General features: G+C 38.4%; 1 protein-coding gene across 7 annotated transcripts; it reads left to right on the forward strand.

The window, feature by feature from the left end:
* Positions 1–2,028: 2,028 nt before the first annotated feature.
* Positions 2,029–10,563, forward strand: LOC107762620 (uncharacterized). 7 transcript variants are annotated; one of them, XR_012709276.1, is made up of 7 exons: positions 2,046–2,462; positions 2,659–2,742; positions 3,153–3,311; positions 8,746–8,828; positions 8,913–8,996; positions 9,661–9,702; positions 10,312–10,563. XR_012709276.1 is itself a non-coding variant. In XM_075252696.1 (6 exons), the coding sequence occupies exon 2, from the start codon at positions 4,756–4,758 to the stop codon at positions 7,726–7,728; it is 2,973 nt and encodes a 990-aa protein (XP_075108797.1). In that variant the 5' UTR covers positions 2,029–2,462; positions 3,766–4,755; the 3' UTR covers positions 7,729–8,071; positions 8,746–8,828; positions 8,913–8,996; positions 9,661–9,702; positions 10,312–10,563. The 7 variants fall into 7 exon arrangements, 2 of the variants coding, with proteins under 2 accessions (XP_075108797.1, XP_075108798.1); XM_075252696.1 differs by lacking the exons at positions 2,659–2,742; positions 3,153–3,311 and adding an exon at positions 3,766–8,071 and having other exon boundaries at positions 2,029–2,462; XR_012709279.1 differs by lacking the exon at positions 3,153–3,311 and having other exon boundaries at positions 2,047–2,462.
* The last annotated feature ends 6,222 nt before the right edge of the window (positions 10,564–16,785 follow it).

Genomic DNA, 16,785 nt, shown 5'->3' on the forward strand with positions numbered 1-16,785 from the left:
GATTGTGCTTTGGCTGCAAATATTCTGCTTTTCTTCCTGCGTACTTTTCTGCAACTGGTATGTCTCTTCTTGTTTAAATTCTGCCTCTCTCTTATGTGTTTATGCTTCAGTTTTCTCTTTGTTTATTTTACTGCTTTTTGCAAGTTTGTTTATTCCTGCTCCTATATGAATCCCTATCCCTAAACCCTTTGTATGCTGAGTTAGGTTCAGAAAACATAACAACACTTGATATTGTTGTTCATGTATATGGACTGGACTCCCTGAGTCCTAAACTCTTTCAATTCCCATTCCCCTTTCCCTTTACATGTATTCTGAGTTTAAGACTATGGTCTAACAATGTCCTAATCATTGTCTGGACCATAGTCTGACCTTCAACATGTCTGTGCTCATATTTGTTGGCTGAACATGCTTGGTCAAGGGTGTGCCAGTCTACCTTATAACTAGGTATGACCACCAGCCTGCCTTGGCACCCCTACCCCTCTATTGCACCCATTCTTAGAACATTAAGTTCTGCCCCCCCTCTTGTGAGCCTTGCTTTAGGATCCATGAGCTCCCTCTGAACTTGGACACCTGAGGGCTGGCTCTTCCACACTGCACTGTAACTCTTTCTAATTAATATCTTGGGTGTAAGCACTGCCTAGAGTTCTTGAAACTCCTTGGATCTCTGAAACACCCTAGATAAGAGAAGGCTTTGGAAATCTGGATCTCGGAAGTGGTTCAATCTCATATTGTTAGATACTAATTCTGAATTAGGCTGCTCAGATGTAGCTGTAATTTCTGATGTATTTTTAATTCTGTCTTATTTTTCTGGTATGTAATAATTTGTATAAACTCGGGGATCTAGTGAAAACTGTTAATCTATGCAATCTCACAAGTAGAAACCATGCCTATAGGATCTAACTTTCTAATTTCTGCAACTATGCATACAAATACCATGCCTATAGGGATTTGCATTTCTGCATTTATAATGAAATTAGGCAAACCGTTAGGTTTAGTGATAAATCAGCATATAGATATCATGTTTATAAGGCTGTTAACGTTTGAAAGGTATTAAAATCAGTAACTCGTAGAGATCATGCCTATAGGAACTTCAAATCAAAATTGTGTCACTCGTCTAAAATAATACTGACCCTTTTTGCTAAAACACGCAACTTTCTGCACGTTTTCTGAGCCCTTAAAACTTTTCTTGCAACCAAATCAGTGCATCTTTTTCCTTCTTGATAAATATTCTCAAATCAGTGCATATTTTCTGAAAACTTACTACTTTCCTGATAATTTGACAAACATTTTTTCAAATCAATCTGAATTCACTTTTTTATACTTATCTGATAAACCTTTTGAATCAGTCTGCAATTCAGTTCTTTTGTTAAAACTCGGCAACTCTTTTTCTTAAACAAGTATGTTTTCTGAAACTCGTTTTAAACCATTTTCTTTGTATTAAGTCTGCAATCTTTTCTGAAATTTATCTTATTCTGCAGAAATTTATCTTAAGGTAAAGTTGACTAATTAAAGTGGCTCAGTCTTTAACAACTGTATTCGAGCGAGCCTAATGCGACTTCCTGTCTAAAAGTATGAGTTGAACCAGTCCGCTTATCGCTTTAATTTTAAAGACCAAACCAGTACATGCAAGACATGCTAAACTCCATGACTTATCTGATTTAAGGAGGTTTACCTGAGCCTTACCTGCTTATTTGCTTTCCCCTCTACTTGTATTATGTGTTTTTGATTCACGCCCTAGTATTTTTGTCCTTTGAAAACTCTCAAAAGGCCCCAAATATCTTTCCCTTTAGGATTAGTAGTCCTAAATGCCTCCGGGACTGATAGGATTGGGACGGGTACTAGCATGCAATAAGTAACGAAACTTTCCGCGCTTTAATACCTTAACGGGGTGAGAAGGGTAGAATATGAATATGATGACCGGTGCGCTAATATCACGTGCGGCATATTCGACTACTTAATTATTGAACACAAAATAGTTAGGCATAAAATTATACACTACAAGAAAACGGATCACTTGCGGAGGTTCTTAATATCCCCACAAAGTGTATCAATTTGGGGAGTGTCATTAAGTGACACAAATAAACCTCTGCTACCCTAAAAATAGAAAAAGAGCGCCTTCATTTCCCCCACATTTTCACCTTTCCCTCATTTTCCCCAACCTTTCATGCCTTTAACCCCTTTCTCCAAAAACTTCCGCCTTTAACACCCTTCTCCCAGTCCCCTCCTCCCCTACTTTTAGTATTCATCTAGTTTTGTAAATCGTATCTGATAAATTAGTTTTATAACTATCGCTATAGAAAAATCCAAAAGAAACTCCTCTATCAGGAAAACGAAGGCAGAGAACGGCGATGGCGTTGAACAACGGCGATGGCGTTGAACAACGGCGATGGCGTTGAACAACGGCTTACGGTTGTGTGCTTCCAAGCTCACCAGCTCATCTGAATCAATTTTCTCCAATACTGGTCGGTGTTTATCTCTTCGAAATTGATATAATTCTTTGGTTTAGATTTTAAAAAAAATATATCATTTACTTTAATGAAATGAGCCAACTAATTTGGGGGCTGATATATAGCTTATTGATATTTGTTTTTTAATTTAAATTTCTTGCTATTTCTGTATGCTGAAACTGAAATCTCACCAAAAAAATTCAATTTATAGTGTATAGATTTCCGCTTGTGTGATGGCTTCTAGGGATCTATTTTGATGGGTATTTATCGCTTTTTAGATCCGCCCATTTTCTAGGTCAGTGCAATTGTTATTCTTGGTTTCTATTAATGAGAACTATTGTATACTTTCAATGCAATTGGTTTCATCATGTAAAAAATAGAAGTTATGAAAATATGATTCTTGGTAAGCATTTCGCAAACTTGATTCAATGAAATCCTTTTTTCATCTCAAAGTCATTTCAGATGAATTCCAGACAGAGGAAAGAATTATAGTGAGTTATAGTTATGACAATATGATTCTATTTGAAGATACTTCAAATGCTTTAGGCTTGAGGCATCATTAGCTAAAGAGATCCTAACCAATATGACTTTTTTGATGTATGTCGGTGATGTAGGCATTGGAAATTAGTCTGTGAATACTGTGCTTTACTTTACATTCTGTTATATTTTACATTCTTTCCCTATTATTTCCTTACTTGATTGTAGATAATGTGTCGAAGACTACGCGTTTTCAGAACTTGCAAAAGTCAGTGTAGTCGGTGCTTCCTTCACAACCTGTATTACAACCTTTATTAACAATTGAATCATCACATTTGCATGTTAATCCAACATCACCACAAGCAACATTCAGTAAGCATCGTAGACGTGAGTCTATGCATCATTCTTACCTCATTTATTTTGTTTTACTGATTAAACTTATTATGTGACTGTTCTTCTAGTTTAGTAAAGTTATTCGTACTGTTTACATAAATATACGTTATTATCCAGAAGCAACAGAGGGTTGAGGTCCCTGATATTCTTATTGTGAAAGTTGACTCTGTTATCTTCATTTCCAATATTAGTTAATTGATGAACATGTACTAATTACTTAATTAGTTTAACTATATTTTATTGTCAAAGTCCCATTGTTAAAATTGTGCTTGTAGATTAGAAGCATGGAGCTTTGTATTCTTTGCTTTATTGTATACACGAGTAGAAAATTATCACTGTCAATATTCAGATTTTATTTATACACTTGATACTAGTTGAAACACCATTGCCACAAACATATTTTGGTGTTCTTATATATTTTCTTTCTGCCTTTTTTTCTCTTTCGAAGTGTGGAATATTGGAGTTTTGTCCCAGTATTTCCTAGAGTTCTCGTTGTGAAACTCCATTCAAGTATGCTTTAATTGGTTGACTAAGCTCCATGAGATGTGTCATGGGCTGCTTTCTAGACATGCCCCATGACCCCTTGGCCGCGCCCCATGGCGGCCTAGCAAGCCTCACAATGCCTAGCGCCATGGTCGGCCCCGTGGTCTTGGCTGCGCCAAGTGACAAGCGCGCATGTGCCTCTGTCGCCCCACCGATGCCTCTCGCCAGCGCCCAAGGGCTGGCCAATGACAACAGCGCCGCGCGCCCTGACAATGCCGCGCGCGCAGATACTGATGCCTCGCCAGCGCCCAGCTGCAGGCCCATTCCAGCAGCGCCTCGCGCACAGACCCTGATGCCAAGCACCAGTGCCCAGCCTCAGGCCAGCACATCAAGTGTCGCGCGCGCCCACAGCAACGCGCGCGCAGACCCGCAAGACAAAGATGCTGCCATCGGACTTAGTTTTTCCTTGTAATAATCTAAGTCCTTTTCATTGTAATCATAGACTAGTTTTCATCATTTTCATTTCAGTGTGCTTTTACAGCTTTATTAGGACTAGTCTTGTCATGTTGGTTTATTTTTTTTAAGCATTATTAAGGGGGACCAAACAATCAAACATTTTCAAGCAAGCATTTTCTGGTGTCTCTCCCCCTCGACACCGCATCATTGTAATCAGCATTTTCATTCATCAATAAAATCATCATCATCATTCAAAACCCAATTCTCTCTCAGCTTCCGCAATTGCTCACGACATTGGTTTTCCCGCACGACACTGACAATCTAGTCTAGCGTGCGGCGAGGACCTCATTGGCGGACAGCAACCGCACTGACATCGGTTGCTTAGCCTTACGTTGCCCTTCCAAAGATCATCAGGAAGGCGTTGCGTAACAGTTGGTATCAGAGCCTAGGCTCGACATCGGACGAGGGAAAACATTTGCCATCATCACCATTTCTGACCATGGTGAATCATGGGGAGCGTCTAGCATCCCTAGAAGAGACGGTTGACCGATTACGACCCATCGTAGAAACGGTGCCTGATCAAAGCAACAACCTAGTGCAAAGGTTGGACGACCTGGACCGCCGAATGCGGCAGGCGGAAAATGACATTGCAAACATCAGTCGTGACTCCGACGAGGACCGACAAACGGCAGCCATTGAAACTGCCAATATTCATGGCAAATTTGAGGACCTCCAACAGGAGCGTGCCGACGATTTAGCCCATCAGCAACATGAGGCAGACAGACTAACTGCCATGCAGCAAACCATAAACGACTTGACAGACAAGCTCAACGTTGTCAATGCTGCCTTACAGAGCCTACTTCGAGAAGGCAACCATCACATCAGGGGTGCAGCAGACCTCGCCCCCATTCCACAAAAGCTTAAGATACCGGAGCCAAAGCCATACGACGGATCCCGGGATGCTAAAGAAGTGGAAAACTTCATCTTCGACATCGAACAATACTTCGATGCCGTGGGCCATTTGGAGGAATCCAAAAAGGTAGCGACTGCTGCCATGTATCTTCAGGGCGATGCCAAACTTTGGTGGCGGGTCAAACACGAAGCCATCAAGGCCGGTGAAGATACTCTTCAGACATGGGACGAATTGAAGGTAGCCATACGCCTGCAGTTCTTTCCCGAAAATGTGGAATACAATTCCAGGAGAAAGCTACGGGACCTCCGCCACACCAGATCAGTGAGGGAGTACGTGCGCGAATTCTCCGCACTCATGCTAAACATACGCGACATGGGGGACAAAGACAAACTCTTCGCATTCATAGAAGGTTTGAAACCTCATGCCCGTATGGAACTACAGCGACAACGGGTAGACACCCTGCCCAAGGCCATTCAAGCTGCAGAATGCCTTGGCGACTATCATTTGGGAACTCAGAACGACAGGCCCCAGCCGTCTGTCCGAGGGGGATTCAACGGGCACCATCCCAGCAATGGTGGCCCAAGCAAAAGTGGGGGAGATCGGAGTGCATCCAAAACTAAGACTCCTCCCTCCAACAGCAACAGTGCTGCATCCATCAACAACAATCAGGGGAGAAAGCCTCCCTCAGAATGCCGTCATTGCGGCGGGGCACATTGGAACAATGAATGCCCAAACATCAAGGTCAATGCTCATCAGACTGTCGAGGATGAGACAGATGCATCAGACACATCTGAAGACAACCAGGTAGGCGCCTTCAATGCAATTGTTGGCTCTATCCCTCATGCCTTAGCGGGGACCAGTGCATGTCCTCCTAAGAAAAAATCAGTCCCGATCACCAGGAAAGGGAAAGAAAAGATGGACGAAGGACCTCCTAAGCAAGCGAGGACCCTAATGTTCGTCGAATTGAAAGTGAACGGCAAGCCCCTTCACGCATTGATAGACACGGGTGCCACCCATAACTACTTGTCATCAACGCAAGTAGAGCGCCTAGGTCTTGTGGTACAAAAGAGCAAAGGCCGCGTCAAGGCTATCAACTCACCACCTCAGACATTGGGTGGAACAACTACAAATGTCCCAGTGAAACTTGGCCCATACAAAGGAAGCATCGACCTGCGCATCGCAATCATAGATGACTTCGACATCATAGTGGGTTTGGAGTTCATGAGGCAAACCAACACCATTCCAGTACCATTTGCCAACATGCTCCTGATGATGGGAGAAAACGGGGCCAAGCCCTGCACCATACCATGCTTTCCCATAAAGATGGCCGCTGAAAACATCTCGGCCATGCAGTTGGAGAAGGTAGTCAACAGACATGAACCTCAGGTTCAGGCTACCCTTCGCAGCAACAATCAGCCATCATGTCATCGGCCTCAAAAGACTGGTGACGCTCATCATCGTGTGAAGACTTGTCAGCCATGCCACAAGGACAAGTCGGATCACTCATCACAGCCGGGACCCTCGCAGCCATCACATGTCCCTCAGAGACCATGGGAAAGTGTTTCCCTCAGGTTCATCACGGGATTGCCCCAAGTCGGCAATCTTGCATCCATCATGGTTGTCATAGATCAGTTCTCAGACTATGCAACTTTCATAGCAGCCCCGCAAAACATCTCAGCAGAAGATACAGCTCGACTCTTCTTCTCGCACATTGTCAAACATTGGGGCCTGCCCAAACACATTGTTAGTAGGCGCGACTCACGCTTCACTAGCAACTTTTGGACCCATCTCTTCAGGTGCTTTGGGTCAACATTGAGTCACAACACAGACATCCATCCACCATCGGATGGCCAGACAGACCGGTTCGATGACATGCTGGAGGAATATCTCCGCAACTTCGCAACCGGATCACAGAAGCATTGGGTGAAGCTCCTGGATGCTGCTCAACTGTGTTTCAATTCTCAAAAGAGCCATCATACAAACAAGAGCCCTTTTGAAATTGTTACCGGACAGCAACCGCTTCTCCCGCAAACGGTGAATGCATCAACCATGCCGAAATCTCCTCGAGCTGCCAACTTCTCGAGCGAATGGGAGCGCAACATGGAGATAGTGCGGAGCTATCTCATCAGGGCCCAAGAGCGGGCAAAAAGGTTCACCGAACAAAATCTTTGCTTTGCCCAACATCAACCAGGGGACAAAGTAATGCTATGCATCCCAAAGCGATACTTGTTTGCAGAAAGGACCCATGACCCTCGCCTGCAACAAAAATACATCGGGCCCCTGCCCATTGAAAAACGCATTGGGAAGTCCACATACCAGGTAAAAACTCCATCCTGGTGGAAGATCCATCCAGTCTTCCATGTCAGCCGCATGAAATCATTGCTTCGCTACAACAGCAAGCTCAAACAACAGAGGGGCGCAGACCTCCCATCCAACAATCATCATCATCATCATCATCATAAGGCTCCGAGGACGGGCCAACTCAGGTGGGGGAGAATGTCATGGGCTGCTTTCCAGACATGCCCCATGACCCCTTGGCCGCGCCCCATGGCGGCCTAGCAAGCCTCACAATGCCTAGCGCCATGGTCGGCCCCGTGGTCTTGGCTGCGCCAAGTGACAAGCGCGCATGTGCCTCTGTCGCCCCACCGATGCCTCTCGCCAGCGCCCAAGGGCTGGCCAATGACAACAGCGCCGCGCGCCCTGACAATGCCGCGCGCGCAGATCCTGATGCCTCGCCAGCGCCCAGCTGCAGGCCCATTCCAGCAGCGCCTCGCGCACAGACCCTGATGCCAAGCACCAGTGCCCAGCCTCAGGCCAGCACATCAAGTGTCGCGCGCGCCCACAGCAACGCGCGCGCAGACCCGCAAGACAAAGATGCTGCCATCGGACTTAGTTTTTCCTTGTAATAATCTAAGTCCTTTTCATTGTAATCATAGACTAGTTTTCATCATTTTCATTTCAGTGTGCTTTTACAGCTTTATTAGGACTAGTCTTGTCATGTTGGTTTATTTTTTTTAAGCATTATTAAGGGGGACCAAACAATCAAACATTTTCAAGCAAGCATTTTCTGGTGTCTCTCCCCCTCGACACCGCATCATTGTAATCAGCATTTTCATTCATCAATAAAATCATCATCATCATTCAAAACCCAATTCTCTCTCAGCTTCCGCAATTGCTCACGACATTGGTTTTCCTGCACGGCACTGACAATCTAGTCTAGCGTGCGGCGAGGACCTCATTGGCGGACAGCAACCGCACTGACATCGGTTGCTTAGCCTTACGTTGCCCTTCCAAAGATCATCAGGAAGGCGTTGCGTAACAGATGTCATTGGTTAGTTAGTTGGTTGTACAGTGCAAGCAGAGAAGACAAAGACGCAGAAAATACTAAAGCTTTTCAAGTTTATTTCTCTTGCAAGGAAATTTTCCAGCTAGACTCAGAACTTTTACTTTTCTTCCTTCTCTTTTTGGTATTCTCTCAACAATAGGCATTCAAATTATGGTGTCGCTGCTTCTATCTTTATCATTTTATTGCTGCAAATGCTATTGCTAATTCACTTTATGCCGTGCATTCTGTAGGCTCTTTTTATTCAGTCAGTTTACGTAATAACCACTCATGTGTAGAGAACTCCATGCGGCATCATTGTCCTATTTGTTATGAGGTATTGTATATTAAGTGTATTCTTTTGCTGTGGATTCTACCGCCAATTATTTTCATTCATGCTGCCATAATTTTTGAAATGCAGTATCTCTTTGATTCTCTTAAGGACACAACAATACTGAAATGTAGGGCACACGATGCACAATCACGAGATGATAAAGCGTGACAAGTAATCAGTTTATTTTATTTATTTATAAAGTGTGAATCCACTTGTTTGAATAATTGCTCTTGTACTGCTTATGCTTTTGATGACAACAAATGTCTGACTTAGGATGGAGACCTCTTCAACTTGTAGCAACTCTCCGAAAATGATGCAAGTGGAATAACAATTTGTGTAAAACTAGCTGCTTCTGAATTTTTAGCTATTCACAGATTATATATTCATCCTCTTGGGATTTACTTATTTTATTCTATATGACAATCTTTCCTGTTAGCATGTTATCAGGAAAAAAGGCATTTTTTCTATATTTGAAAAAACTATTAACCTTAAACTCCCAAATTTATCTTCAATGACACTCATAGTCTTTTTTGTAGAATTTTTCTGCACACATGAAAGCTTAACAAAGGTTAATTACTCTTCCTAAGCACATTTCAAAATTTTCTGTTACTTCAAAAGGGCTCAAACCTCAAGACAGGTTTATAGCATGCTTGCAAATGTTTGAAAGTGCTTAAAAACCTTTTTGGTTTTCTAGTTTCAGTTAACAAAGTTTGAGCTGGAACAAAATAGTGTTATTCTACTTGTATTTCCCAAGAACTTATGTTTAACTTGTTTTAAAGAATCTTGTAAACTTAGAACTCATATCCTGCCTCAACTTCCAAATCTTCTCTTTCAGATTGAAGAGACAATCATGCCTGAAGATCTTAGATACAAGAAGGTACTTCTATTTTTTTCTTAACCCCATATTTGTGGCCTTGAACTGTTTTGGCAGTAACTTCACTTTTTTTGATGTCAACTTTAAATGGTTTTGGAATTGGTTTGATTTTGTTTAACTAATTATTGGATTATCAATCCTATTTTGTTAGTATATTATTTTCTACTTTAGTTTCCGAGATGCTGTTATCTTTGATTTTAATGCAAGTTTTACTTTGTTAGTCATTGTGTTGGATTACCAACTTATAATACTTTATTTGTTTGATTCTAGTTCTAATGTTAGCCAATTGAGTTTAACTATATTTTGGCAATAATATTTTTTCAAAGCTAGAAAGGCAGTGGTGTTTATTCATGATATACGTGGAAATAAATATGTAATTAAGCTTTTGCCGTGTGAATTTCTACCAACTTCAGCATAATGCCCTTTTTATATCAAGTGGCAGATTTAACTGCTAGAAGATTTTTATTTTGTTTCTTTTTTATGTAACCAGTCCCTTTCTCCGTAACTAAATTTGAGCATTTTGGATGTTTGCCTACTATGATTGACATATCATCAGAGAAATGCTAGTGTACTACAAGTTTCTCATCAAATATTTTAATTTCATTATTTCAGCTTGATGGAGGGTCTACTTTAGAGTACAAGGATCATCGGATGACAACAATACAAATCACCAAGCAAATACAAAGTACTATAAGTTTCCATTCCGAATAATAAATATTTGAGTTACCTTGCAGGAGTAGTTAGTATTAGTTTAGTTTGATTGGGATTTGAACAATTGATGTTTGTTAATTGTTATTATGGTTATTTGTAGTGAAGTTTGATTTATGATATAAGTTATTCAATAAAATTATTTATTTAATTCCATTATTCATTATTATTTTTTAAATAGTGAGATCATATTAAGGGGGTTATAAATCCCCATAAGTAATTTTTTTAAAACATTGATATTTTTTTTGTGGAGGTTATAAATTGTCACTAATTGTGTTGAAAACCCCTACAAATTAAAAATTCAATTTGTGGGAGTCGTTGTGGGGGTTTTAAAAAACCGCTTCAATATTGCTCGTGGCACTCATAACTGTGGCGTTTTTAAAAACCGCCGCAATACATTTTGTGGAGGTTGAAAACCGTCACAAATTGTCAAAATAACCCCACAAAATGAGCATTCTTTTTGTAGTAATATGATCCTATCCTGTTGATACTTCCTTACAAAATAATGTTCTTGATGTTTATGTATTCCATAAAAGGTCAAACTTTAACGTTATTTTGCATTAACTGCGTTGAGTTCTTCTGAACCTATTGAGAACTTTTCCCTTTCTACTCATAAAGAAAAAAGTTTTTTTATTCTTTCAACTAAAATTAAACTTGGCCCTTAAAAGTAACAATCAATTAAGGCTTCAAAGCGAAACTTTCCGCGGCTAATCACTATAAATATTTTTTTTGGGTCAATGTCCATTGCAGCATAAAAATGTGTCATCTACCTTGCTATCACTGTAACCTTCTTTATAATCTCTATTCTGTGCATAAATATGCAGTGGATTTAATTTAAGTGTAGGTTTTCACTGTATTTGGAATTATGTTGCCAAGCATTGGCTTCTTGAGCCAGTTGTTCCAGTAGCAATTCAAGCTCCACATTTTTGTGGTCAATATCTTCAACCTATGTGTCTCTTCTACGTTTGACAAGGACCTTTTCCTTATATGAGATAGTTTCAGGTTGATTTGCCTGAACTTGCTCCAAAATAGCTTAAAATGACCATTCATCCATATCATCTTATGTCTCTCTGAAAGTTTTGGAAGGTTAATAACGGTTCAAGCATGGAATGACTGTAATGAACAATTTAATAGCAAAATTATAAAGGAAGATAAAGAAAATGGAGAAACCTTAATGTCCGTAGCTCTCAGTTGATCCATGAAAGTTGACGCAACGGCGAAGCCAAGAGACGTACCAGAGAGGTGCAAGGCATCCTGAAGCTTCTTTAAAAAATGTAGCGATACTGACATGGGAAACGACGATATACTCGCATTACAACTGAGATATATTTGCCTTGGCCTACTGGAGCTGAATCCACATGTAAAACCATAAATCAAAATAATTTATGATGATGACGATATCTTATCTTTGTGCACATGCTCCTGCCATTGAGTCTATGACGTTAACGAAATTTCATGTTTTTTATGCATCATGTCGTCATGGATATGAACTAAAGATTTTGAAGTCGAATGGATGATAAATTTGTCTTTTTTACTTCAGAAAGAACATATGGAAGAAATCAATGATCTTGACTGTGACTATATATATCTAATTTTATTTAAAATTTTAAGCATTATCATTAGTCCTAATAATTAAGAGTGTGATGTATCCAATTTCTTGTATTTTGATTTTACCGTTTTGCATTTATTACACCTTTCCGAGGAAATCAAAGGTCTTTCTAAAAATTGACCATCTGAAATGTGTCCGACGTTTGTCTTTTTTCTTTCTTATATTTAACTTTTTTTTCTCTTGTTGTTTTCTCTATTAAAATGCACGTATAATTTACATTGTATAAGAAGTGCTATTGCAATAGTATTGAATGATGGCCAAGATGGTCATTTCACTTTTCAAGGATATTTTGGTATTTTGACTTTAGCCTGTAGAAGTTTCCCACTTTTATTATAATATGATGATTAATTGGATAAATTCGAGTTTTTTGGAAGGTTGTACTAAAGGAAAGGCAGTTTTGAAAGGTTGAATTGTTCCGGAAAGAGGTAATTGTCTTAGTTAACCTTATTTCGTGGATTAGGATGTGATTGTGTATATTTGTTACGTGCTATATATGTTGAGGAAAACGTATATACAAGGTGACGAGTGTATGTGCGCTGCTACGGATCAAGCATGCCGGTAGAACTACCTTATTTATGTTATTTTGCTTTTATATATCATGACTTACTTGTTTTAAATAGATTGTAAAATTCTTGATGTTATTCAGATTGATAGCAATGTTGGGATTGTTGAGACATTGGGCGTTAGAAGTTCTTGAAATATTGGTTTGACTATTGGCGCAAAAGTGATGGTTATCTCCCTTATGATGTGTTATATTTAACATCATGGGTGCTGTGAGGTTGAGAGATATTGCATCATGGGTGCTTCCATACTATTAGGTTGAGAGATATTGCATGACGGGTAAATTGTGGCGGTTTATTTATGGTGGTCATAAAAAACTCCCACTATACGTTTGTTTTGTGGCGTTTGAGCCAACCCCCACAAAATAATTCTTATTGTGGCGGTTTAAGTGTGGGGGTCGTAAAAGACCCCTATACATTCAATTCGTGGCGTTTGTTCCGACCTCCTCAAAAAATTTCTTATTATGGCGGTTTTTTTGTGAAGGTTTTTGATAACCTCCACAAATATATCAATTCCAGGTGTTTGAGAAATTGTTATTATTAAAAAAAAAATTAGTTATTTTTTCCACCTTATTTCTTTAAAATTAAATCAAAATACATATTTTAGTTAAAACTTTGCGAATTAATGCAATTTACGTCAATATCTATACCTTCTAGTTTGTCATTTTTATCTCTACATTTTCTTCAACTACAAAAAGAAAGGTTTTCCATTATTTCTCTATGTCTAACTCGCTAGTTTTTCTTTGATTGTCTTTGTGAATTTCTTTAATTCATCTCTCTGTATTTAGCAAAAAATAACAATGACTTCTATTTCATTTCTTCCTCTTAGGTTTCTTATTTCTAGATTTATACGAAATGTCTACCCATAAATACGAAACATATATAATTTCTAACCCCGTGAGTATCGTGAATCTTTAGGTGCAAAAAAAAAAAGAAATTTATCTAACATTGGACCACAACATTAGGTAACAAAATAATAATGCAAAATGAGTCATCACAAAAGTTGAAATGTGGCTCAACAAAAGCAAGAAATGACCGTTGATTCAATTTGGTCTCACCGTCACAAGCGATACTTGTCTCCAAAGAAAAAGACAACAATACAGAGAATTGAATGCATCAGATATTCAGTGAATCTCACTGAACAAATATGGTCGACGAGGTCTAATATAAACGAAAAAATATGCTTTAGATTAATCATAAATAATATCTGCATTCATAAGTAACGACTACACATCCAATAAACAACAGATGCAGGAGAGACATCCAAGTGTTGTAATTATCTACACAAACATTTGATTTTTTTTATTTTGTTTGAGATAATTTAAAATTTAAAGGGATATAAATAATTGCAAGAATTAGCATGCATATTTTCTTTATTTTTATTATAGTAGGTGTTCTATGTTCAAATAGTATTTTTAAAGGAGGGTGTGAGGCAAGCTATTTTACTACAGGGCAAGGCGTAAGCCCGATACCTTTAAATTGTTTAATTTATTAATGACGCATAATAAACCAAAAAAAAAGTATATTAGAGTTTAAGAAATTAAAAAAAATAAACTCATAAAAAATAAAATATCTTGTATGTTTTTACAAGTATAAATAATACAATAGTGTTAAAGTTACTGTGAGATACAACTATAACGTCTTAACTGTCAAGCAATTAAAAAATTATAATTTCTTTAAAAATGTATCAAGTTATACATTTTACCTCCCTACAAGTAATTAATCAAGAAAATTCATAAATACTATAATTTAAAAGATTACTCGTTCATGTATATACAAAATTACTTTCAAAGAGCAAAACAATAAAAGCCTGATAATTTAAGACATGAAGACCAACGGCAATAAGATACAATTTTTACTATCTAATTTAGAAAAAATAGTCTAATGATATTCATACTCACGATATTCTCAAATAGTAAATATGCAATTACGTGGCTCGTTATTTGAGTTATTCTCAAATAAAAGTTTAATCATAACTTTGTTAAAGAATTCATGAGCATCAATGGTGTCAATTAGAGAATTTGACACACGATTTAAGTAGGAACTATAGTCAAACCTCTCTATAACAACCTCGTTTATTCCGATATGTTTTGGCTGCTATAGTGAGGTGTTGTTATAAACACATATATTATAACATAACATAAAAATCAATTCCGAAAAAACTTGACTTTTTATAGTAAATGGTTGTTATATAGAGATGATGTTATAGAGAAGTCTGATGCGTTATGCGTGTTTTTGGTTGCACACTCGGATGCTTTAGAGCGTAAGCTCACATAACTAAGCTCCACACATATTCTTCGGGACTTTTTGAATTGTCACGACCCATTTCCATAATAGGTCATGATGGCGCCCAACACCGTTATCAGGCAAGCCAACGCGGAAGTATTAGTGAATTCTTATTTTACTTACCCAAAATAATTACAACATTGTTCTTAATTTGCAAGTAAAAGCAGGTGATAATATGCAGCATTCAATAATAATTATACAATCCAAAAGAAACGTCTACTAATGTGTGTGTCACAAGCTGTGGGCAACTAGTAGAATATACAAAATAATATATCTATCCTACTGTCTGAAACATAATAGACAGTCTAAAGTAAGGAAGACTCCATCCAGCTACTGATTGGCACAAGAAGGGAAAGCAGCTCACTGTGAAAGTCTCGGACTATGATCAGGGATGCGCACCAGTCTGATAGCCAGATGAACCTGCCTCAGAGCATGTACAATTAAGTACAGAAGCGTAGCATGAGTACATAAATATTATGTACCTAGTAAGTATCCCGTCTAATCTCGAAGAAGTAGAGACGAGAGGTCAACTTGATACCTACTAGGGCCAAATAATATAATATGATATTATGCCAGGTATGATGGTCAATATATATAACAGTTGAAATAAATATTTCTAAGTCATGTCATTTTAATACCCCAGTTAATCCTTTACAATTTAAACCATGTATCAGGCAGGTCATCAATAATAAATTCACATAGATATATATCATGCACACCTTATGCCGAGGTCGATGGCCCAATCCAACATAAAAGAAACTGTGCACTGCCAAAGGATCGAATGGCGTGAACCATAGATGCATCTATTTCTACCAAGGCGATCGGCCCAACAGAAAAAATATCAATTATCAACAGAAAAATACAAGAAGGCACATTTATATTCAAATAAACTCATACAAGTGTTCAACACAAGAAGGCGCATTTACAGACATGACTTAAATATTATATTAAACATGTACCGGGCTTCGGAACCAAAATACGGGCCCGATACCAATGAGATCAAACATTAATCAATTTCTTGGGACCTCAGATACGTCCAGGTCCCATATTTTACTACGGACCTACCGGAATCGTCAAAATACGGGTCCTAGTCCGTTTACCCAAAACGTTCACCGAAGTCAACAAAGATCAACTTTTTAGGCCAAAAATCATTATTTCATCAATTTTTCCACATAAAGGCTTTTCGAAAATACGTCTGGATTGCGCACGCAAAGCGAGAAGAGATAAAATAAGGTTTTAAGGCCTCAAAACACGGAATCAGGTTCTAAATGAGATATTGATTGTCAAGTTCCCTAATAAAAGTAAAATGTATTTTAGTTTTGACTTCGCTAAAGATGATACCAACAACTATTACTAGGACGAATACTTAAATACTTAGCAATACATAACCCTTCACTATAGAAGTCCCTTGTCATAAGATAATAACTTAACAATCGAATGGGTAAAGTGACACCTTTCAGACGTAAGAACATGAAAAACGTACTTTATATGAAATTATAGGAAGAAATTTCTTCTCAATTTATCCTTTAATCGTAGCAAGGGATATACGTGCAAATCACGTACATAGAGACTAGTTATTATAAAAGCATGAATGTTCTACGCTAAAATATTGGACAACACAAATATCCCTGAAATATTGATAGATTTTTATACCCTTGAAAATTACATTATTTCTTAAAAAGAGATTATTCCAAATTAAATAAAATGATAATATTTAAATTTTACCGTGGATACTTACAAGGAATCAAATTCTTCAATTAAAGATAAATTCAAATCGGATTTGTATCATGCTATAATTAGAAGTCGATTTAGTGTCATATACTAGCTAGTATATTTGAAGTCAAAGTCACGCTCCTTGAGATAAAGTGATCTTCACCATTATTTGATGGGAAAAATCTGTAGCTCAAAACGTGGTACTGCAAC

Source organism: Nicotiana tabacum, chromosome 1 (genome assembly GCF_000715075.1).
Source record: "Nicotiana tabacum cultivar K326 chromosome 1, ASM71507v2, whole genome shotgun sequence".
Taxonomy (NCBI): domain Eukaryota; kingdom Viridiplantae; phylum Streptophyta; class Magnoliopsida; order Solanales; family Solanaceae; genus Nicotiana; species Nicotiana tabacum.

Coding starts and splice junctions, on each gene's coding strand:
- LOC107762620 (XM_075252696.1), top strand. CDS start 4,756: ATGGTGAATCATGGGGAGCGTCTAGCATCCCTAGAAGAGACGGTTGAC.